General features: G+C 55.2%; 2 protein-coding genes across 8 annotated transcripts in view; one reads left to right on the top strand and one right to left on the bottom strand.

Moving 5' to 3' along the window:
- STPG1 (sperm tail PG-rich repeat containing 1) overlaps positions 1–6,085 on the top strand; it is a 50,783-nt gene extending 44,698 nt beyond the window's left edge. For all 6 annotated transcript variants that reach the window (XM_041768339.1, XM_041768345.1, XM_041768340.1 and 3 more), the window contains 2 exons: positions 1,266–1,456; positions 3,627–6,085. In XM_041768339.1, coding sequence (XP_041624273.1) covers positions 1,266–1,456; positions 3,627–3,703 — 268 coding nt within the window. In that variant the 3' untranslated portion in view covers positions 3,704–6,085. The remainder of the gene's footprint in view (positions 1–1,265; positions 1,457–3,626) is intronic.
- A 2,588-nt stretch (positions 6,086–8,673) lies between these two features.
- The window catches only part of GRHL3 (grainyhead like transcription factor 3), a 33,757-nt gene continuing 19,988 nt past the window's right edge, over positions 8,674–22,442 (bottom strand). For both annotated transcript variants that reach the window (XM_041767302.1, XM_041767303.1), the window contains exons 9-16: positions 21,124–21,282; positions 20,181–20,259; positions 19,925–20,058; positions 18,282–18,316; positions 17,031–17,119; positions 16,074–16,159; positions 13,564–13,628; positions 8,674–9,524 (exon numbers count right to left, since the gene is read on the bottom strand). In XM_041767302.1, coding sequence (XP_041623236.1) covers positions 9,410–9,524; positions 13,564–13,628; positions 16,074–16,159; positions 17,031–17,119; positions 18,282–18,316; positions 19,925–20,058; positions 20,181–20,259; positions 21,124–21,282 — 762 coding nt within the window. In that variant the 3' untranslated portion in view covers positions 8,674–9,409. The remainder of the gene's footprint in view (positions 9,525–13,563; positions 13,629–16,073; positions 16,160–17,030; positions 17,120–18,281; positions 18,317–19,924; positions 20,059–20,180; positions 20,260–21,123; positions 21,283–22,442) is intronic.

Here is a 22,442-nt window from a genome sequence, read left to right on the forward strand (position 1 = left end):
ACTGGGGTGAGCCATTTGTGGCTATTCAGTGCTCCGAGAACTTTCCCTTTCCTTTGGTGAAAAACCAAGGAGCTTCAGGTGTGAGGTGGGAGTGAGCAGCCCTTTTACTGCACGGCCGGAGAGGAGTGTGATTCTCATAACAATCCCAGAATTCCCTGGGCAACCAGGGGACCTCTTATTTTTTTTTTTCCATGATTTTCTTTATTTATTTGAGAAAGAGAGAGAAGGAGAGGGAGGGGCAGAGGGAGAAGCAGACTCTCCACTGAGCAGGGAGCCTGATGTGGGACTTGATCCCAGGACCCCAGGATCATGACCTGAGCCAAAGGCAGATGCTTAAGTGACTGAGCCACCCAGGAGCCCCCACCAGTGGACCTCTTTATCCATGGCCTGGTGGATGGTCACAGCTGGAAGGGACCCTAGACAATATCGTGTCCAATCTCCTCATTTTGCAGATGGGGAGACTGAGGCCCAGAGTGAATTAGCAATGGAGCTATAGCTCCACTACGGGTTCCATTTATCTTTCACTTATCCTCTCAATCCGGGATGTAAAAGACTCCCTTTCCTGATGGGCAGAGATAAGCCTAAAAAGGAACAATTGCAACAGAAGTGATAGGGGAGAGGGCTCTTGATTTCCAACCAAAATCTTTCCCCTCCCATATCCTGCCTTGCCAGGAAGATATGTAGTGGGATTCTGAAATGTCAATGCTGGCATGGTCTTTGGAGATCTTTGGAGATCCACTGGTCTTGGGATGACAAATCTCTGGAATTTGGGGTGCCTCGTCCCATTTCCTGGCTATGGCAGACGTCACAAGTGGATCACCCATATGGCTCTTCCCATAGAGCCCACGTGAGGCCAAAGTCCTTTACATGGAGCTCCAGCCAGGCCCTACCCCGTGATCAGAGCTGGCACACGTCTGCCGTTTCTGATCAGCTCAGCACCATCCTCCACAGCAGCGTGTACTGTGCCCTCACTGTGCGGGGCCCTGCCCTGACCACTGCTTTAGGGGCATCATCTCACTGAACCCTGACAGCGAGCCTGTGAGGTAAGTACTTTTAAAAGCAACTTTGTGCAGAAGAGAAAAGTGAGGTCCAGGGCCCCCCGGTTCACTAGCAGTGGAGCCAGGGCTCTGCCCACATCTCCCGGTGCCCTGTCCCATCCCTGGGCAGACAGCTCGGGGCAGGGCAGGTCTTGGCTTGGTCTAAAAACAACCATCTCCCCCATGGACTGCTGTAGTGCTAACTTCACATTTTGTCTTTCTCTGAAGGAAAAACCCCATCCTGACCTTCTCTGCGCAGCCTCTGCCCCTGCCCCCGAAGCCGCCGCTCCCAGGCCCTGGTCAGTACGAGATCGTGGACTACGAGGGGCCGCCCAGGCACTTCATCTCCAGTGCGTCCTTCGTGTCCAACACCGGCCGGTGGACGGCAGCCCCGTCCCAGGCAGGCCTGCTGGGCCCAGGTCAGAGGATTGTTTTAAATGATCGTAAAAACCAAATTTGGAATTGTTTGTCATTCCTGGGCCATCAAATGTCACTGATTTATGGGCTGTTTGCCAAACAGGGTACAGAGGTTAGAGTCCATCTGGAAGACATTTAAGCTTGCACTTTCAGGATATGAAAGGGTTTTTTTTTGTTTTTTGTTTTTTGTTTTTTGTTTTTAAGGTGGAAGGGCTCTTAGAGTTAATCCAGGCCAGGGATTCGTGGCTAATAATCGTGGCTGTCCAAGCTCCAGAGGGAGGCTGTGGCCCTGAAATTGCCTGCAGACTTGGAGCACGAAGATATTAATTTTGGGAGAAAGAGGCCATAGCTTTTGTCAGATTGTCCAACAATTCCACGTTCTTAGAAATGTTTAAATCACTGGCCTGATCTGGCCAAATCACTTCACAGCTGGGGAGGGCCTGGAGAACAAGATGCGCACTGAGCGGCGGTGGGAGCAGCAGCAGAGCAAAGCACCAGGCTATTTCCCCTCCGTGCCCTGTTGTCATGAAACACGCCAGGGCCAGTTCACTGGAGCAGCCCCTGTGAGCCTTTTTACAGATGGCTAAGTCCATCTGTAAAGGCCATCCCCCAAGGTGGGACCCTGTCACCTCTAGGACCTCCCCGAAAGCTGATAGCACGAGGACCTACTGCAGTGGGTCCTCTCTGTGTTCCCCGACCTCTCTGTAGCTCTCTCAGAGCCCCTTAGCTATTTGCCACCCCCTGTGACATTGGCCCAAGCTGGTGGCGCTAGGGACTGACAGGTGTGCTTGCAGGCAGGCCGGAGGAGGAGGAGGAAGGCTGAGCCGAGCTGGCTGCCCGGTCTGTTTAATTCCATCTTTCAGGGAGCACTATGATGCTCCCACCCTGGAAAGACAAAGGTGACTTAGCTTGGTGCCTACCCCCCGAGGTGTCCGTCTGGCAGGGGAGATACCTTCCGCTCCAAACATACAGGTGAATAAAATGTAAGGTGGACAGGCCAGAGAAAGTCATTGTGACAGCTTCGGCCTTGGAAATGTATAAATGGTCATTAGGTCAAGAGGGCTGCAGAGGCCTGGGGTCGCCTGGTCAGGCTTGGTTGGGCAAATGTGCTAAGGTTCCATTTAAGTGGTGGGCTCGGGATCCCTGGGTGGCGCAGCGGTTTGGCGCCTGCCTTTGGCCCAGGGCGCGATCCTGGAGACCCGGGATCGAATCCCACGTCGGGCTCCCGGTGCATGGAGCCTGCCTCTCCCTCCACCTGTGTCTCTGCCTCTCTCTCTCTCTCTCTGTGACTATCATAAATAAATAAATAAAAAAAAAATTAAAAAAAAAAAAAAAAGTGGTGGGCTCCAGGAGGCCGGGCGACCAGTGAGCATCCTTGTCTGACCCTGTTGGGCCCAGGCCCCAAGGAGCTTTTCCTGAGTGTCCTCTCCATGCTGCACACAGGGGCAGGCCACTTCTTGCTGCCGTGGTCACCTGCACCAAGGTGGGCTTCCCTAAGGGGTGGCCTGGGGATAAGCCACATGCAAACATCTGCCTTCTTGGCTTCCAGTGAGTACACATCCGCCTGGAGTGCCAAGAGCTCCCATCAGCCTGGACCTTCATTAACCAAGTCAGTATCAGCCTGAGTGTTTCCACTCACCCCTATATGGTCCTGGCAGCTGGTGTCCTAGAGAATATGCCTGCAGTCGTCATGGCTTTCACTTTTCTGGAAATTTGCCGCCACCACCACCACCACCCTCCGGCTTTTTTCAAGTAGGCTCCATGCCCAGTGTGGGGCTTGAACTCATTACCCGGAGATCAAGACCTCAAGGCTCCATCAGCTGAGCCAGCCAGGCCCCCCTTCTGGAAATTTCTGAACTCAATGAAAACACAACCCCACCAAGCTGACACCTTGCTTCATTAAAAAGTATTGCTTTACTCAATATTTTTTTCAAATCTGATAGGAAGCTCTTTTGTAAATTTTCTTCTGTTAAAGAAGTTACAGGGAGTTAAAGAAGCTTGGAAACCAGAGACCTGCCTTGGCCAGGCCAGTCCCTCTCTGCCTCCCTTCTTGTAAGATATAGGGGCTAGGACAGGGGTGCCCCTGGCATTCCCAGCTCTGATCTAGAATGCCAGGGGCTTGAGCAACTGGCCTTTTCACTCTTAATACTGTCTCTGTCTCTCTCTCCACAGCCACCTACAGGCCAGAATTCCCCGGAAAGCAGTCCTTTCTCTACAATGAGGACAAGAAATGGATCCCAGTGTTGTAGGGACCTCACGCAAGCTCAAGGAGAGCCCTGGCCACCAGCCGCCCTACCCAGGCTTCCCAGGACGTTCATTCAGAGATGCCCATTTCGTACGTGACAGATGGCTGCCCGGGGCCGCTCTGCCCCTGCCCCCAGCTGGTGTAGAGCTGGGCTCCTGCGTTTGTCCTTGTCTTGAGCTGCCCCCTAGAGACTGGACCTCCATTTCTACTGCTTCCAGCAGTTTCCTGAGCAGAATTGAGAAGTGGACAGAGCCTCCCTTGGTTACCTCACCACGCACCTGTCCCTGCTGGCTTCCACAGGCCTCCCCACAGATGTGAGGGGCTTCTGAAGCTCAGACTCCACGGAGAAGTTGGCCAATGGCAGATCCCCCATCTAGAAGCCTGGTACTGAGCCATGGGGTCCAGAAAGCACCTGCAGGATGGACCACATGGGCCTGCAGCCCAAGCATGTTCTGGTCCTTCGGCCTTGACTTCCAGACTTCCCCTGGAGTTCAGGAGCTGGGAAGGCCCAGAAGTGCCTGTGACAGACACGAAGGGGCCGCCTGGGCCCTTGCTCCCAGCTAAGCCTTCATATCTCACATTCGGGAAGAGCATGGCAGGCAGTCACCGTGGTCACGTGTGTTCATTTCCCACCTTCGAGAGAGGCCACCACGTCCGTTCTGTGGCTCGGTATTCCACCGCACAGGTGGGCAGGAGCCTGCTGGAGCCCGGGCCCTGGATCAGTGATTCTGAGGGGCAGGGAGGCCACGCACTGCTTGGCACTTGCAGGTTCTTTCTTTCACGGGGACACCCCTGTCCCCAGGCCTGGCCTCTGTCTCCTCCCAGACCTCCTGCTCCAGTGTGACACAGTCTTTAGTGGATCTTTTCTGGCCTGCCAAATCAGTTTCCTCCTGGTAAGAGGAAGAGATTCACAAAGAACCAGGGGGGAGAAGGGCCCCATCAGAAGGGCCGCTGGCTGGCCCTCCCTTTGGGGACGGGTGGGTGAGGAAGAGGGAGAGAGAAGAATAGAATATCATATCCAATTAAACAATTCTTGCAAAAAAAAAAAAAACAATTCTTGCATTGTGAAAAAGCTGGCCTTTTAGTGACCCTCAGATCCCTGGGAGTACCTGCTGCTGGGGATGAGTGGGAGGCGGCCCGGAGTACCTGGTGAGAGCGATACAAGGCTGAACCTTGAGGCAGGACACTTCGTGCTCCCATCCTGTTAGGTCAGTAGCTTCTCTTCGAAGGAAAAGAGTCAGATTCAAATTCCAGGCCCCAAGGGCAACTCTTCCAGGAGCTGGGTAGGGAGGTCAGGCAGGGGTGGGGTGTGGGAGCTGCAGCTGCTCGGCTAACGGGCATCCAACAAGCTGCAGCCAGCTGTCGCCAGGTCTGCAGAGTTTCAACAGAATCCTGGAAGTCTTTAAAATGTGCAATCTATTGGTTTGAGATGTTGCAACCATCTTGCAACTTGAAATCTTTCGTTGGGGCTAATGGAAACTTGTGCTGGCCATCCATTGTCCAGTTGGGTTGTAGACATTCTGGAAGACCCTTTCGAGGTTGGCACTTGAAGCTGTACCTTTCTTTGACCCCAGACTCTTGACAATGGGGCCAGACCCCAACGCCTTGGTTTCTCTGTCCCTCTGGCCCTGGGGGACCTTTAGGGGACCATTGGGCCAGAAGCTGCCATCCCTGGAGTGTCTGTGGGCAGAGGCTGAGAAATGTATCAGAAAACAAGACAGGCCTCTCCTCCCCTCGGGTAGCTGGGCTGAGCACCAGCAGGTAAAGATCATCTCTCTCTAGAGGAGCCCCCCCAGCTGCGGTCAAGAAAGAGGGGGGGCTCTGGGATAAGAATGGCAGGGTTGCCCGTGGACAGTCTGAATTCACGTTCTGTCAAAGACATGACTAGAGCTGAGGCCCTGAGCTCAGAGGGTCTGTCTTGACCACGTCTAGCCTCTCTTGAGGTGTCATGAGCTGCTTACAGCTCTGTCCAACCCCGGCCGTATATAGGGATCACCTTGGGGGCTATTATAGAGATAGCCTGTCCAGGCCCCAAACCTCAGAGTCCTGATTTAATTGACATGAGGTAGGGTCTGGGCATTAGTGTCCATATTAAAGTTCTCAGCTATAAGGTGTCTAGTTAGGGTTAGGGTACCCTGATAGTTTAATAAAGTATTTGTCAAATTCTAACGTGCATGCAAATCACTTAGATATCTGGTTATAGAAGGTAGATCCTATAGGTCTGGGGCAAGGCCTGAGGATCTGCATTTAATTTTCTTTTCTTAAAAATTGAGATATAATTGACATATAACAGTGTATTAGTTTTAAGTGTAAGCATTTCTAACAAGCTCCCAGGCGATCCCGATGCTGCTGATCCACGGACCACACTTAGGGTAGCGAGGGTCTAATAAATACAGTTAACTGCTCAACTCTGGCCGTCCGTTTGTTCGCTCATCTGCTGTTTGCCTATATGCCCTCCTCCCTCACCTCTCCCTCCATCTTTCCCTCCCTTCCTCCCTCCTCCTGATTCCCTCACTCATCCCTCACACCTGCTTTCCTCCTTCATCCCTCCCTCCCCCACTGGCTATTTGTCTTCTAGGGGAGAGCCACCAGGCAGGGGCTGTCACCACCCGCTGACAGCCACCTTTCCAAAGTGACTCCTGTTTGGAAAGGACTTACCTTCACTCCTCTCCCCTTTGACTCTTGGGAGCGAAAGATGGTCCTAGCATGGCAGCTGGCAGGCTGAGGGGGTACCCTTGCTCCTTGACTTCTCTGAGGGCAGAGCTCTCCTTGAGGCCCAAATGGCCTTTGTAGGCATTGACAGCCCTGGTCCCCTCACATGGTGCTTTGCTGAGCAGAGCTGAGCCCTGGTGCCCTTACTGCAGCTGCTGAATGTGCGGCGGTGTGGAGCTGCCCGGCTCCCTTCCCGAACTCCGCAGCAGGATTTGCGTGGATACTGATTCCTTGTGTGCAGCAACCCAGCCAGACACGAACAGGTGACACGGGCTTCAAGGCCTGTGTAATTATGGCCTCTCTAGTGGTTCTCGACCTTGACCGCACACTGTAATCACGGGAGGTGGGGGTGGTGCTTTAAAAAGTTCTGAGGTCTGTCTGGGTCCACCTCCAGAAATTCTGACTTAAATGCTCTAGGGTGGGGGCGCCTGGCTGGCTCAGGGGGCAGAGCATGTGATGCTTGGTCTCAGGGTCATGAGTTTGAGCCCCACATCGGGTGTAGAGCTTAAAAATAAATAAAAATTTAAAAAATAAATAAATGCTCCAGGGGTGGGGTCTGGGCAGTAGGGAAAGGGGTAAAAGCTGCTCAGGTGATTCCAAGGCGCAAACCAGGGTGGAGAAGCACCACCTGCCTGCTTCCCAGCCGCTTCTGGGAGGGGAGCTGACGTGAAGCTCAAGAAGGAAGGAAATGAACAGAGAAGCTGAGCGCCTCTGGTGTGCTGGCGTGTGCTGACACTCTGCCCACACTGCCATTCCACCCTCACACATCACCCTGCTCTGGCATCCTGGGCGATGTCACAGCCGTAGTGAGGCTGGAACGGACGCAGCCGCCCTGGATGCCTGTAGGGTACCTGGGGCCCTGCCACGCAAGCCCTCTTGGCGTCTGAGGCCAAAGGAGACGTCAGCACTACCGATCCTGGCTTCAAATTTTAGTATTTTGTTCATCGTGGACTTTTTTTTTTTTTTTTGGCCTTTATTTAAAACACACACACACACACACACACACACACACACACACACTGCATCAATTTCTCTTGATTACTAAGCTCTTTGATGCCTCCTAATGTTTGTGCCTGAGGCTAGTGCTTCAGTGGCCTAACCCTAGCCCTGGCCCTGACTCCAGGCCATTGGCGGGAATTGGGACTACTGGCTCTTGACTGTGAGAGCTGAGAGGCCTTTGGAGGCATCTGTGGTTTCCAGACGTTTTAAAACTTTTGTTCAGACAAAAGTTTATGGGAAACCCTAATGGGTAAAAGGGGAAAAGCAGATCTGCCTAATGACTGAAGGTGGGAGGGTCTCCCAGGGGCTGCAGCTGTCCCCTCCCCCTGGTCCAGGTGGCCTTTGACACCCACCCATCAGCTCTGGCGCTCTAAGGATGGTCGGTACAGACACCTGTGAGGATCCATGCCCCTCATTCACAGCTGAAGAAACAGGCCTAGAGGTGGTGGTGTGCTAGGAGGGGGGCAAAGGAAGGAAGGGAAGGAGGGGAAGGATGGAAGGATGGAAGGAAGGAAGGACAGACAGATGGACGGAAGGAAGGAAGGAAGGAAGGAAGGAAGGAAGGAAGGAAGGAAGGAAAAGGACAGACAGATGGCTGGAAGGAAGGAAAGGTGGGCAGATGCTCTAATCTGTCATTTGCTCCCTAGAAGAAATAGAGGCCCGGGTCTGTAGCAGCCGTCAGTTTCTGGGGTGTAACTACTCCCCCTTGATGTCACTGAATGCCGAGCTGGAAAGAGATGGGAGCACCCACTTCTGGGAGCTGCTGAGTCAGCGGCAGGGCAACTGACTTGGCCCAGCACGTGGGAGCAGAGTTGGCCCAAGAAGCCAGGTCACGTGGCTCCCAGCCTTGGGCTCTGCCTACTGGCCCCAGCTGTGAGGTCCTTGGCAAGGCCATCCTGGACCTTTTCCAGGACTTCTCTGTCTCTCTAGTCAATGATCCTAAGGTCATAACATTCGGCCCCTGGGACAGTGCAAGACCGAGATCTTAGCGTCAGGATTCCACTGCCTTCCATGGGGCACCACTGCTTCTTGGGTGCCCAGTACACACCACCAGCCTTCGGGTCCAGGGTTAACCACCTACAGGACAGAAGGAAGCAGGCCTCGTCTGCTTTCACCGTCTCTTCTGGGAAGACTTTCACAAAAGGAACAAGTGTAGTATTTGAAGTAATACATAGGTAGAATTTTATTACTAAATACCATGTGAGTATACAAAATGCATAATTGAATAACAGCTAAAAAAAAAAAAAAACAACAGTCCAAGCATGTGAAATACACGTTTTTTTTTGAAATGATAAAAATGTATCCATGAAAAATATAAAATGTTGCATGTATATACAATATATACTTATATATATATAACATAAATGGAAATTGTAAATAAGAAATGTGTACATCAGCAAACAGGCACAGGCACGGAAGTTGTTTTATACAGCAGCCACTTTGTTCCAATCAATGAGCATTATTATTTACACCTTGTATTGACAAAATCCAGGAGAGAGAGTGTTTCCACTATGGTGACATTTACAAATTGTTTGCACTGAAAATCAAAGTTAATTGAGCAACAATATAAGGAATCCTCAGTCTGAAGTTGATAGAAGAATCAAGAATGGAAGCTGAACAAGATTCAAGGCAGCTTTGGGAAGGAGGGTGAAGAGCCAACCAGGAGATGTGCAGAAAGAATGGGGTCTTCCGAGAAGGAGACAGGCCATGGGGATGTGAACCAACACGACACTCTCACTAGCTGGGCAGGCACTGGCAGGAAATCCAGTGTAGATTCAAGCATGAGTTGGGGTTCAGATCGGGACACTTCCCAGGTCCCTCCCTGACCGTAGCATCTGTGGGTTTGCAATATGAGGGCCTCCTCCCTCAGGGAGGACATTCAAGTAACAGCACTGAGGCATGAGGAGACGTTGTGTGTGGTATGGCATGGGGCCACTTCCCAGAGGGCTCCTTGCCTGGAGCCGGCCCCAGGGGGTCCGAGGGCATGGATGCCCGGGCCTCACAGCTCCTTAAGGATGATCTGGATCTTGCCATCAAGCTCCCCCATGTCCAGCAGGAAGGCGACATGGTTGCTGTAGTGCTGAATGATGTTGTTGTCCATGTTGACCAAGATCCTGGAAGAGAAGAGGAGATATGTCTAGAATGTGGCCAGGCCTCTGGGTGACAAGGATGATAGTACTGGTTCCTACCTATCGGGTGCGCACAACATGGCAGGCACCTCTCGGACTTTCTCCTGACCGCCCTAACAGCAGAGGTGGGTATTCACTGTCCCACCTACGGTGGAGGGAGTGGCTCCCAAGGGGCCGAGCCACTCCTCCAACCACGGCCTCTCTACTGCAGCAGACTGACTGGGAGGGACACAGTACTCCTCGGCCCCTAGGCCAGATGGGACTCGGACACAACGTGAGAGTTCAAGTGCAAGAGGCACGGTGGGTGGACCAGTGTGGCCTGGGTTCAGTAGGAGGCTGCGATGTGTCACTCAGGCATGCCTGCCTGAGCCAGAGGCAGGTGCCACCTGAGTCTCTGCTCTCGTGCACCCCCACGAAGTGGAAACCTCACGGATAGCACAAGACGCATGAGGGGCTCGGCTCTCTCCCCGCTACACCCTTCAGGCTAGGACCTGGGCCAACCTGAGAGGGGCAGGGCCTCCATGCTGCAGCCCTCCGCAGAGCGTCCTAGTCACTGTGAGGGCCTCCCTGGCCCGACCACACCAGCTGTCCCTTTGTAATGGAGTTGGCGGTCCTCATCCATCCACCCCACTAGTGTTTACTGAGGCCTCTCCGTGTGCAGGGTCTTGCTCCACACAGAGACCTAGAGGATGCCCTACATGCCTTCCATGAGTCCGTATTCTAGTGGGGCCTGGGAAAAGAAAGCTTTAGAACCCTGTTACTCCAGTTGATAGATGGAAAAGCTGAGCTTCAGAGAAGCAGAGTCATTTGCCTGAGGTCACACAGTTTATAGATGGCAGAGCTAGGACTTGAGTTCTAGACTTTTGTCTCTTTCCACTGTACCGTTTTTTAGAAAGAAAAACAAAAAAACAAAAACTCCCTATAAATATGAGTTAGGAAGTGGCCTATATGAGAAAGGCAAAAGCCAGGTCTGGGGGAGAGTTTGGATGGGGGCGAGATTGTTTCAAGTAGGGCAGGAATGGGGGGCTGCAGATCTCAGACTACCGCTCCCAGCAGGCAGCCATCTGCTTTCCAGGGGGACCCCTGGGGAGGCAGTAGGCTTGTCCCTGCCATCCCCCGGGTCCGGAGGACGGAGACCTTGCAGAAGCAGGGAGCCTAAGCCTACGGCCTATGTCCGGCCATCTGTACAGCAGCTTCCAGATGCTGCTGCTTTGTGGAAGGAGGTCTGGGCTCAGGCTCCCAGGCTGGGGTGCTGACAGCCAGGGTCTAATTACAGGCTCCCACTTCCTTGGGTCCCATCAGCGGTTCCTTCATCTCACAGAGGGATCTTTGTCTGGGGGCTGCAGGCTGGGAACAGATCCGAGGAGATCAGGGCTGGGCCAGAGGGGTGAGTGCTCTGTCAGTGGCCAGGTTTCCATGTGTTTCCGACAGTAGTAGTTATGGGGCGCCTCTAGGTGCCAGGCAGTGTGTGCCTTACATGCAGGAACTTGACGGCTGCCTCCCCCCCACTCCCCAGCGGGGCTCCCAGTGGGCCGGGGTGCACACCTCCACACAAGGTATCCCAGACAAGCCCATAGACCCCTTCCCCCGCAGAGTTCAGTGACAACTGGGCCAGAAAAGCAGGGCTGGTGGGGAACCAGTGCCCCAGAATGTGGGCCTCTTGTCACTTGCCAGCTTCTAGCTGTCTTCTGTCCTGGTTTGCCCCAAACCCTTGGCCAGCTGCCAGCAAAACAGTGTATTTGTTCATCTTTCAAGCACTCAGTGGTGCTTGTAAAGCTGATTCTATCTACCTTTGTCCAGAGGACTTTCAGGAGGGTTCTGTGAAAATAAACTAGGCCATGATTAGAATTCTCTGTTCCTCAGCAGAGGAGTCGGACACGGAGGGACATGGCAAATGAGCCTCGCCTCTCCTCTCCCAAAAGGTTTTTTTGCGGACTCTTCTCATTTAAGTATCACAGATTGATTCTAGGCCCGAGGTCTTCATGGTCCAGGCTGTGTATGAGCTATAGGGTGCCTCCGAAGGGCTACTGAGTGATGGCCTGGGCCATGGGGCTAGGCAAATAAAAGGCCTTTATTTGCACATTGCTTAGCAGTTAGAGGAAGAAGCAGGAGGCAAGATAAAATAGTGGGTGCATGCACAGGCTTTAGGCAGGCTGGGATTCCTTCTGCTAGTTACTAGCTGTGACCCTGGGACCAACTCTGAATGCCAGTTTCCTCATCTACAGAAATACAGATAATCATACCAAACTCAAAGGTCAATGAGATGATGTCTGGGAGTCATTTATTTAGTCTGGCACCTGGTACATAGTGAGTGCTCCACACATGGGAGCTATTAAAATTAGGATTTAAAGAGCCGTAGGGGCTTATGGGAAAGCTCTGCAACTTTGCCAGTGGGGCTGGGGCATCCTTGTATGCACTCCCCCCCCCAAATCTCAATCTCTCTCTCTCTCTCTCTCTCTCTCTCACACACACACACACACACACACACACACACACACACACACACACACAAAATCTCCCAGCCCCTCAGCCCAGCCTGTGGTGGGATCTGTCAGGGAGGCTGGCCACAGACTGGGCTGCAGCCAGGGGGGCACGGGCACTAGTCCGCAGGGGAACTGGGGCTGGGCCTGTCTGGGCAAAACAGAGCCTGCCCTCTGCCATGAGGTGGATTCTGCTCCAGAGAGCTTGTGAGCCCCAGTTTGAAACCGAAACTTGGAAGAAAAAAACACACACACAAAAACCTAGACACTCATACAATCAAAACCAAACGGGTCCTTTCCCAGGGTCTACAGGACTGTACAGCTTCCTCCCCCCCCCCCCCCCCCCCCCCCGGGCCCTTCTGTGGGAGGCTGGGTGGGAACCAAAGAGGAGGGAGGGTGGGAGGCCAGCCCCTGGGCCTGACTGGATGGGGCCTCAGCCTGGGTACAAAACCCGCCTGGCATTTAGGACGTTTACTTCCTAAAGAAAGGAAAGCCCACAGACAGTAGCCACGAGGTGATGTCTGAGCACCCACAAGTAAGTGTGCTGGAGTTACATTGTCTAGAGCAGGAGGACAGGCTCTGAGCTGCATTGGGGGGCTAGGAGGCCGGGGGGCTGGGAGTGGGGCCTCCAGGCAGGGAATAGTGCTGACAATTCCTTACACTAGGCTGGGCAGGGACTTCTGTGAATGCCCAGCTCATTGTCTCTGAGCTGGGGGGGGGACTGAGTTTGGGGGCAGTCACCATGTGGCCCCCTGTACCCGCCCTGCCCAGGCTCTCCTGGGCAGGTAGCTAAGGGCACTGTGGTGTTGAGCACTAATCCCCAGCATCCCACAGTAGGTACCACACTGCCCAGCCCTCTGGAAGATAAAGCTTCAGCCCCTCCTGCCTCAGGCAGATCCACCGGTGAAGGCCTATGCAGCATCTCAGCTGGGTTTCCTCAAAACCACACCCAGTCACCGCACCCTTTCCAGACTCATTGCCAGCCACTCCCTCCTTGGGCCCTGACTCGGCCAGTAGCAGCAGCATTGCTGGGCCCTTCTGCCTCCCTGCCTTTACTCTGCTGCTCCTGCCCCTGAATAATGCTTAGCCCCTCTGAGCCTCAGTTTCCCTCTCTGTGAAGTGTGAGTAATGGTGTCTACCTCATAGTGTGGCTGTGAGAGTTAAGTGGGAGACGTGTAGCCCAACATCTGACACATGGTAGACGGATGAGTGAATGGTAGTCACAATCACCATCATTATAATCAAATGACTTGGCCATCCAGTGGCCTGGGGCTTGGACCTGGGTCTTCTGATCTTTGGGCCTGCACTGGCCTTCCACCTGCCATCTCTAAAGACCCTTCCATCTGTCTTCTACTCCTTTCCTTCCCAGTTGGCAGGTGGCCTTGCCAATTCCACAGCCCCTGCCCTCTCCACAGAGCCAAGGACAGATGCTGCTCGGCACCATGGGGGGCAGAGCAAACCCTCTGGGAGCTCCCTGAGCCAAGATTTTAGAGGGAATGGGGCAACGAGGGGGGATGGGAGGAAGAGCTGTACTGAGCACTTACCCCCGCTTACATTTCTTGTAGACTTTGTAAATGTTCTCTTCGGGGAACCCATACTTCTCAGAGATCTGGAAGAGAACAGTAGGGGATTTGTTGTCTGCTGCCCAAACTGGACCTATTCCAGCCTCTTATACTGTAATCTTTTTATTTCCTGATTATAAAAGTAACATACATCCATACTGTGGAAAAATACAAAGAAAAAAAATACAATTGTCCATAATCCTGTTTCCAAGAGGTAAACATCTGGGTGCCCTCTTTCCCATCTTTTGGCCATGGGTGCAGATTTTTTATATTCCCCATACATAGCTTTATATAACTTTTTTTTTTTACTTCACGTTGCATGTTATAAGCCTTCCTGCATCACGACAAACTCTTGACGGACTGCACATCTAGTGGGTGTAAAATATCCCAAAGAGCATCCACCAGGTCCTCCAACCACTGCCTCAAGTCAGACTCCACATCGTTCCAGTGCTGAGGGTCCCCCACTCACCAGCAGCCAACTCTGGGAAAACCAGAGGCAGAGATGGGCATTGCCCCTACCTGTAGGGCTGCTGGAAGTGACTAAACTGGCCCATAAAAAGCATTCGGGGCAGTTCCCGGCCTGCAGACCTCCACAGAGAGTCAGTGCTGTTCTCTTAGAAGGGGAGCACTGGATGCTCCTGCCCTGCGGTGAGGGGGATCACCCAGATATTGTCCCCTTCGAGGCAAGAATTACTAACCCCATTGGGTGGTTGAGGGTGCCCAGCTCCACGAATATAAACTGTGCACCCAGGGCCCGGCCAGATCCCGGGTTTCCTGCCCCGTCACATCCCAGAACACTGGTGTTTGTTCTGCGGACAAGGAACCCCCAGCTTGGAGGTCCGTGAGTGGCCTGCCTGAGCTCGCACAGCCAGAGCCAGCTCACTTCTCACCAGGCAGCCAGAAGTTTCCTCTAGGGCAGACAGACTCAGTCTGGTCCCAGTTCCACCACCAGGAGTGCAGACTCTGAGCAAGTCACTTGGCTTTGCTGAGCCTCAGCGTCCCCATTTGTAAAACGGGAGCAAGCATAAGATGTCCACGCAGCGTGGTTCAGCCCAGGAGCTGAGAAGATGAAGTGAAGGCCCAGCCTGTGTCTGTGCCCTGGTGAGAGGCTCAGTCAGAGGGTGCCGTCTGGCGTGACTGGCCACCTAGAAGCAGCAGCGAGGCTTAGACCGAAGGCTTCAGGCTGAGGCGGTCCTCTCAGGCCTTTTAGGAAGAGGATCAGGCTCAGCTGCTTGGTTATTCTCTGTCCTGACAGAGATCCCTCCCAGGCAGGAAAGTCCTTATTCTACTTGGATGGCGACATGGCTGGAAGCTACCAGGAGGAAGATCTCAATTCAACCTAAAGAAGGACTTAGGAACTTTCTAAACATAAGTTGTACGAAGACAGCATGGGCTGCCCCGTGTGGTGGTGAGCTCTCCATCCCTGGAAGTAGGCAAGTCAAGAGTGGGTACCCCTTTGGAAGAGCTGCTGGGGAGAGAGCTCAAATACCAGATGGGGACCCTTTTAGGTCTATCCAACCCAAGGATTCCGAGTCCATGTTCGAGTGACATTAATGGCTGGTGTCAATCAATCAGAGCAGATGATCCATGAAGGGACCAGAAGGGTACAGCAGAGCGGAGAGAGCTTGGGCTGGACTGCAGCTCTGTTACTTTAGCCGCTGTGGCAGGTTGCCTGATGGCGAGAAGGCTGTTCTCTCATGGAAATGAACAAATAATAATAGTAGCCACTTTTCGGGGTTGTTCAGAGAATATGGAGAGCTAGCAATGCAGCGCGCCTGACAAAATGCCTGGCCTGTAGTGGGTCTTTAGTAAGGTAGCTGGCGTTACTACAGGGTTCATTTTCTCTTCCCCAGCCCACCACCTTGGAACCTTCTGGCTGTCCCATTGGTTCAACCTTTAAGCCCCCCTGGCCCTGGCGGAGGCTTGTGTTTGCTCAGTTTCTAGCTGAGCCACAAAACTGCTGTGGGTTTCATTCAGAGTCATTTCACCCACTCTCTGGCAGTTTGGGGGGTTGGGGAAGGTCTCCTTGCCCGAACACCACTTTGTGCCACCCCCACCAGTGCCCCCCCAGCCAACCACGAGCTGGAGGAATGAGGCCCCCCGAAAAAGAAAAAAAGAGTGTCTCTGGGGCCTGGCCTTTTTGGGTTTCATTCCCATTAAAACAGAAACAGGTTTGCAAAGCCAACAAAAAGCTCTGGCCTGTCAGACAGCAGCCATCAGATTAAGGAGGATTTATGGTGTGTGTGACTCCCAGGGTGGAGCCAGGGCTCTGGCTGGGAGATAACATCACAGAGGCACGCCCCCACCAGCCAGGCCTGGGGGTGCCCCCCCCATGGGGTGGGACAGGTGGGCCATCGGAAAGCCAGGGTTCCGGCATATTCCTCCTCAGTGCCTTCCTGAGGGAAGTCAAAACTGTGTGGTGAGGGATAGGGGACAGGAGCGCAGAGCAGGGTCTGGCCGGGGCAGGGGGCGTGGGCCACAGAGCCTCTTACCGCATTCCTCAGCCCCTTGAGGTCCGGGGTCTTCAACATGAGGGCATCAAACACCTCCTCGGTCTCCCTTCGCACATACAACAGAACTGAGAGGCAGAGGGGTGGCTTTTAGCGGCAAGGGGAGGACAAAGGAGCCCGGGAACACCCAGGGGGTGGGGGAGGCTTCAAAAATATTATGTTTAACAGAAGACCAATTTCTGCAGAAAGGGCAAATCCTTGCTGAGGGTCTGTGCCCAGATGGGAACTACCACCCAGCTCTGCGGGTCCCACTCGGGCCTGCTCGGACTGTGCCCATTCGGGCAGGATGGAATCCCTGCTCTATCGCCTGCCAGCTAGGCGACCTTGAAGGTAGTTTTCCATCACTGAGCCTCACTTTATCCAAATGGGAAATGGAGGTGGCCCCACCCTCTGTTTTAGAGTTGTGGGGGAACTAGGGACAGGATGTCTTAAACACCAAGTGTGGTACAAGGCTCAGGTCAAGGTTGCTGGAAGGTTTTGATCTTAGCTGTTGGTTGGTTTCTTCTTGATAATCAGCTGCAGCCCCCAGGGGTTTGGGCATGTCCCCCTCTCCCAGGAAGTCACAGATTTAGGCTGTTAAAGCCAGAAAGCCAGGAATGGAAACCCAACTCTGTTCCCACCTGCTGTAGAGAATGGGGGGGTGGGGGGGGGGGCTTGCCCAAAATAACGAACCTGTTGCCTCTGCCAGAGGAGGCATAAGCCCACCAGCTCCATGGACATCTCTCCAAGCACCCTGGGTGCCCTGCGGACCCCCACCCCACCCTCCAGCCTTGGCCCCACTCCCGCTCTGAGGAGCAGCCCCTTGTGCTCTCTATTGGGACGGGTGCTGCCCTGGCTGCGTGGGCCAGGATGGGTGTTTGAGGCTTTGGGGCAGGCCTCACGGGGAGCTGGGGGCTACGCGGAGGGCTCAGGGAGCGGATGAACTGGGAGTGAGGGTACCTCTCTGAAGATCGTCTTCCTTGGCCTTTTTGGAGGGCAGAGGCTCAAACTCCTCAGCGAAGGGTGAGCAGGTGCGCTTCAGAGGCAGCCTGTGGGTGGTGGGTGACAGGGAGAGGCTTATAAAGAACCCGGGGGGATCCCAGAGTCCAAAGGGGCCCCAGAGGTGCAGAAGGTCCCATGAGGGCAGGCCCAAAGCAGAGGGATGGCGGGGGAAGCAGCAGGTTCTGGAGTTGGGACTGCCTGGGTTCAAACCCCACTCGCTAGCCAGGCGACTCGGGGTGAGTCTCTTAGTCCCTCAGTGTCCCCATCTATCAAACGGGGTGACAGTAAGGTAATGATGACAATACTTCATAAAGCTGGTGAGGCTGCAGGAGATCACGCAAACTGCTTTTAGAGTCACATGTGGCGCACAGTAGGGCCTTGGTGAATGCAGACTGTTGTTTCACCATCAACACGATTCTTTTTAGAAAGAATCCACTTGCATGTGAGGTGGGGAAAGGGGGCAGGGATGTGGGGTTCAGAGTAGGGCAGACTCAGGTTCCGGCCTGCCGATGCTACATAAACCCTGTGTGAACTTGATCAAGTCACTTCACGTCTCTGAGCCTCTGGTCCTGGTCCCTCAGGTAGAGCAATAACCCCTGCTTGCCTGACCCCACTGGGGGCTGTGGTGAGGGGATAAGTGACCCCATTTGGTGTGAAAGCACCTCAGGAAAAGTAGTTTACAGGGGAAGACACTGAGATCAACAACAAACGAGCTTTCTTAAGTGCTTTCCCTTTCATCACTGCCTCAGGCCACGCTCCCCCTCCAATACGCTCCCCTCACACAGATCTCTAGGCTGAGGGAGAGAAGGACTTGAGGAGCCCAGAGGCACCAGGCCCCTCGCCCGGCCCCTGGAGTCTGGGGGGCAGTCCCGAGGGGCTGTGCGCTGACCCCCTGTCCAGCCCTGCAGCACACCGTCCCCAGACGTCCTCCAAATCTGCACTACCATCTCCAAGGCTGCTTCTTTCTCTTTTTACAAGCATGTGTCCCGCCAGAGATTCGCCAACTTTTCACATAAAACCAACCCATAAAATCGCAGGCAGTTTCACTGGGAAAGGAGCGGGACTCTAGCTGGGGGGTTAGGGGCAAGAGTCTCATGGCTGCTTCCCCAGCACCCAGTTGCCCAGTTCCTGGCTTGGGGGGCAGCACAAGCTGTAGGGGGCCGGGCAGGGGTGGAGGGTGAGGAGGCCCTTAGCTGCTTCTCTCTGTACCTGCTGGAGCTGCTCTGACCCGCCGAGGGCACGGCCTGCAATAAAAAGGAAAGACATTGTCCATTATGTGCAGGAAGATGAGGGGGCCCCCCGCTGCTGGAGGCTCTCTGGGGGGAGGGGGCACAATCTTTACAGCAGGGAGATGCAGCTGCAGGGCCTTTCCAGCCCATTCTGCTCACTTTAAGTCCTCTTAAGTGAGCTGAAAGATTGAGCCAAAAGGCAGCATCCAGCCCAGGTAGAAGAAGTCAGGGCCTCAGGGAACACAGATGGGGCTGAGGAAATGCGGCAAACTCCAGGAGCCCCAGCTCACCCAGAAGGGCCAGGACCGCACACCGTCCTGTCCTGCAGCCCGGAGCTGGGGACCGCACACCGTCCTGTCCTGCAGCCCGGAGCTGGGGAGTGGGAGCCCACGCACCGGGAAGAAGAGGGGGAGGGGACAGGGCCCTCTCTGGCACCCTCCTGTGCACCGGGCACTCTGCGCCCGGTGCAGTCATCACCAGTCTCATGAGCGGAGGCTACCAGGCCTGCCAGAGAGGCCCCCTCCCTCCGTGCCAGCACACCGTGGCAGGGAGGCCAAGGCAGGATTCAGACCCCATCCCCCAACCAGGCTCCCAGGGGCAAACCCTCGTGTGCCTCCCTCTTCTTCCCCACAGAGCAGCTGTCAGACTGGGCACAGGGCCCTTAATCTCAAGAGGGCAGTCATCTCTGGCAGGGAGACACACCGGGGTAGGCAGCCACCTGACCATGGGGCCACAGCAGTGCTTCGGGGAAGATGGCCAACACAGGCCACCTCAGCACTGGCTGCTCTGTCCGTTCCATAATCTCTTACTGTTTGAAGTCACTGCACTGGGCACATCCTGGACAGCAGGAGCTATTTCTGCAAACATTCCTACCTACACGGGGGCCGGGGGAGGACCTTATCGGAAGGAAAGTCTACTAAATTGTTTAATGTGGAAGCAAATGACCACACAAGCTCTGGAACTCTGATTCCCCCACTGACTTATTGTGAGGCCTTATCTGGAACGTGGAGGGCCAGCAGAGTCCACCTCAAAGGATGGCTCCCAGCCTGAGAGGTGGTGTAGCTATGGTTGACGAGCTCGGTCGGCTTCTGAAGCCAAGGTGCCTGGGTCCAAACCCCAGCTCTGCCGCCTACTGGGTGGTTTGGTCTCTGTGCTTCAATGTCCCCCCTCAGAAATCCAGGGGGAATGAGAGTTTCCACCTAGTGGGGAGGTAGGGAGGAGGGTGAGAGCAGGTGGTGCATGGGAAGCATCGAGAACAGTGCCTGGCGCAAAGTGAGCGCTCACAATTGCTGCTGGGACCACCACGGCCCACCAGCTTTGATTCAGCCGCCATGTAACTTGGGGCTCGGACATCAGAAACCTCCATGTGCGCTCCAGGCATGAATGTTTCTTCACGACCACCTTCTCTTCACAGTAGAAAAGGTCACTAACGTTGTCTGAACATGCGTACTTTTTTAATCCCATGGGATTTGGTAAGAGCATTTTCATGTTGATGTAAAAAAACATCGGGCCCTATACAAGCTCTGTCGGCCTGTATCAGCTGAGCAGCAGGTGCTCTGGGCCAGCCCACGTGGAGCAGCCCCCACCCGGGGCCCAAGACCCTCCTCGGCCCAAGGCCCTCACCCCTCCAGGACGCTGCAGGCCGGAGAAGTGCACGTGGGGGATGAACAGCACCGGTGGCGTCTCCAGGTCAGCCTCAGGCCGCAGGTACGTGGTCTCATTGCCCCGGAAGCCCGACAGCAGGCAGCCCTTGATGCCTGATGGGAGGAGGAAGGCACTGCATCTGGGGCCCTCCGTTCATGCCCCTAACCTCCGCCCTGTCATCTCCTTCCGCCCTGTTGTCCCAGGCCAGCCCAGCCCCTGGCCCGTCTCCACTGACCACTGCTGCTGGAGTCTGGGCATTTGACCTTCCTCCGGAACTGCTTCCGCTCATCATCCCGCATTTTCCTTTCAGCTCCCTGTGGGGAAGACGGGGAAAGGGGTCACCACGGGTCTTGGCAGGGGCTGGCTGCCTCATGTCTTAAATATGGGCCAGCCTTCCGGGGCTGCCAGCCTTCTAGAGCTGCTTCCCCGCCAGCCTGAGACCAGGAAACAGGGATAGCAGCGTCCAGCCCGCCCAGGCCCTGTCTGAGGTCAGATGGGCCATGAGAGAGAGACAGACGTGGAGAGAGGGGCACAGGCAGAGGCACAGGGAAGAGGGACGAGAAGAAGAGAAACATGAGGCAGACACACAAAGACGGTGGAGAGAGATTCAGAGAGATCTAGAAGTAGATCTTCCGAAGGTGGCAGAGAGGAGACGGCAGTGCCGAGATGGAGGAGGATACGCCTGGAGGCCCAGACGCACAATGACCAGCTCACGGGAGCAAGATGCTTGGAGAGCGAGAGAGGAGAGAGCAAGAGAGCGAGAGAGAGGGAGAGAGAGCGAGAGGGAGAGAAAGAGGAAGAGAGGGGGAGAGAAAGAGAGAGAGGAAGAGGGAGAGCGAGGGAGACAGAGAGAAAGAGAGTACCGAGACAGAGCAAGAGCGAAAGAGAGAGCAAGAGAGGGAGAGCAAGAGTGAGAGGGAGAGAGCGAGAGAGTGAGAGCGTGAGAGAGAGTGAGAGTAAGAGAGCAAGAGCGAGAATGAGTGAGTGAGAGTGAGAGCAGGAGAGCGAGAGAGAGTATGAGAGCGAGAGAGAAGGAGAGGGAGAGTGAGAGAGAGCGACTGACAGGCCCTGCATGGTGGGGAGGCCCCACAGGCGGGTGGGAGGGTGGGGGGGTGGGGGGGCTGCCCTGCTCCCTCCCGGGGCCCAGTGGAGGGTATGTCCCCCCCCTCCCCAGCTACCTTGTCACAGAAGATCTTGATCTGACAGACAGCCCGGTGCACTAGGCGCTCAGCGCCCGAGCCACAGTCATAGGTGTCAATCTGCAGGTTCAGGGGGACGCCCTTCACCCCCTTCTGCGAGGAGAAGTCTGTGCTGAGGCAGTTGACGCCAATAAACACCTGGGGACGGCAGCAGAGCTGGATGAACAGCAGGCCCGGGGGTGCCCTGCGGCCCTGCGACCCCCTGCCGCCCAGCATGCTGTGCGCCCGGAGCGGCGCCCCAATGCACCCGGCCCCACCTATATCGCCACCACGAAGGCTGGAGCCCAGGCTCGGGAGCAGCGGGCCCCCCGCGAGGTTGCCGAGGGCAGCCCAAAGGCTCAAGGCCCCGGCAGGGAGATGGGGGTCCTTCCGCGGCTTTCATGCAAGTCCGGAGCCTCCTTTGTCTGCCACTCAGAGTGAGGAGGCGGAGAGCCACAGCCCAGAAGACCGCCTTCCTGCTGGCCATGAGCCACAAGGGTGAGACCCTGGCCCTCGGCACCCTCGACCCCCAGCTCCAGCCATCACTGGACCTGTCACCCCCATTTTACAGCCAAGGAAACAGGGGCGCTAAGCAGGTGTGACCCGCTGAGGTTTCCACAGGGAGGCAGGCAGGGTGGCAGCGCAGAGTGGGCCCAGACATGGGGCCCCCCAGACTCGGGCTGGGAAGCCACGTGGCTTTAGACCAGCGCTTTAGCCTCATGGAGCCTCTGTTTCCTGATCTGCAAAACGGGAATGATGAAACCTACCCCATGTGGCTGTGAGGGTGCGTGGAGCACCTAGTGGGCTTGGCACGCAGTGACCTGCTGTGGGGATGGGACAGCTGGAGTCTCACCCCGAAGCCCAGGCCCAGCTGATGGCAGTCTGGGCGGAGTCTCAGCTGGGATTCCCTGGCAAGCTCACCTGGTGAGCGTCTACCTGACTGACTCCTCCACGAGGTGCCAGGGCCAGACCCCACTCCCGACTGGCCACCATGACCTGCACAGGTAGGGGTGGGGTGTGCAGTGCCTGAGCAGACCCCCTTCCTTCCTCGGCTGTGGGGGCCAGGCCCCCAGGCGCATGCCAGACATACCTCCCCCTCAGCCCTAATGCAGCTCCCACCCTGCGCACACCTGAGAAAGACCCACGCCTGGGGGCTTAAGGGGCTGTGAGAAAATCCCAACCGAAACCCACCTCTCCCTTCCTACGAAACTCTCTCCCCGCCTCCCTGCACTGGGGGCCCCAGCTCCTCCTCCAGCCCCTGGCATCTGTTTGAATAATAATAATCCCTCACTTTTGTGCCTCCCTTTGTGTTTTCAGAG

The sequence above is a fragment of the Vulpes lagopus genome, chromosome 8 (genome assembly GCF_018345385.1).
Source record: "Vulpes lagopus strain Blue_001 chromosome 8, ASM1834538v1, whole genome shotgun sequence".
Taxonomy (NCBI): domain Eukaryota; kingdom Metazoa; phylum Chordata; class Mammalia; order Carnivora; family Canidae; genus Vulpes; species Vulpes lagopus.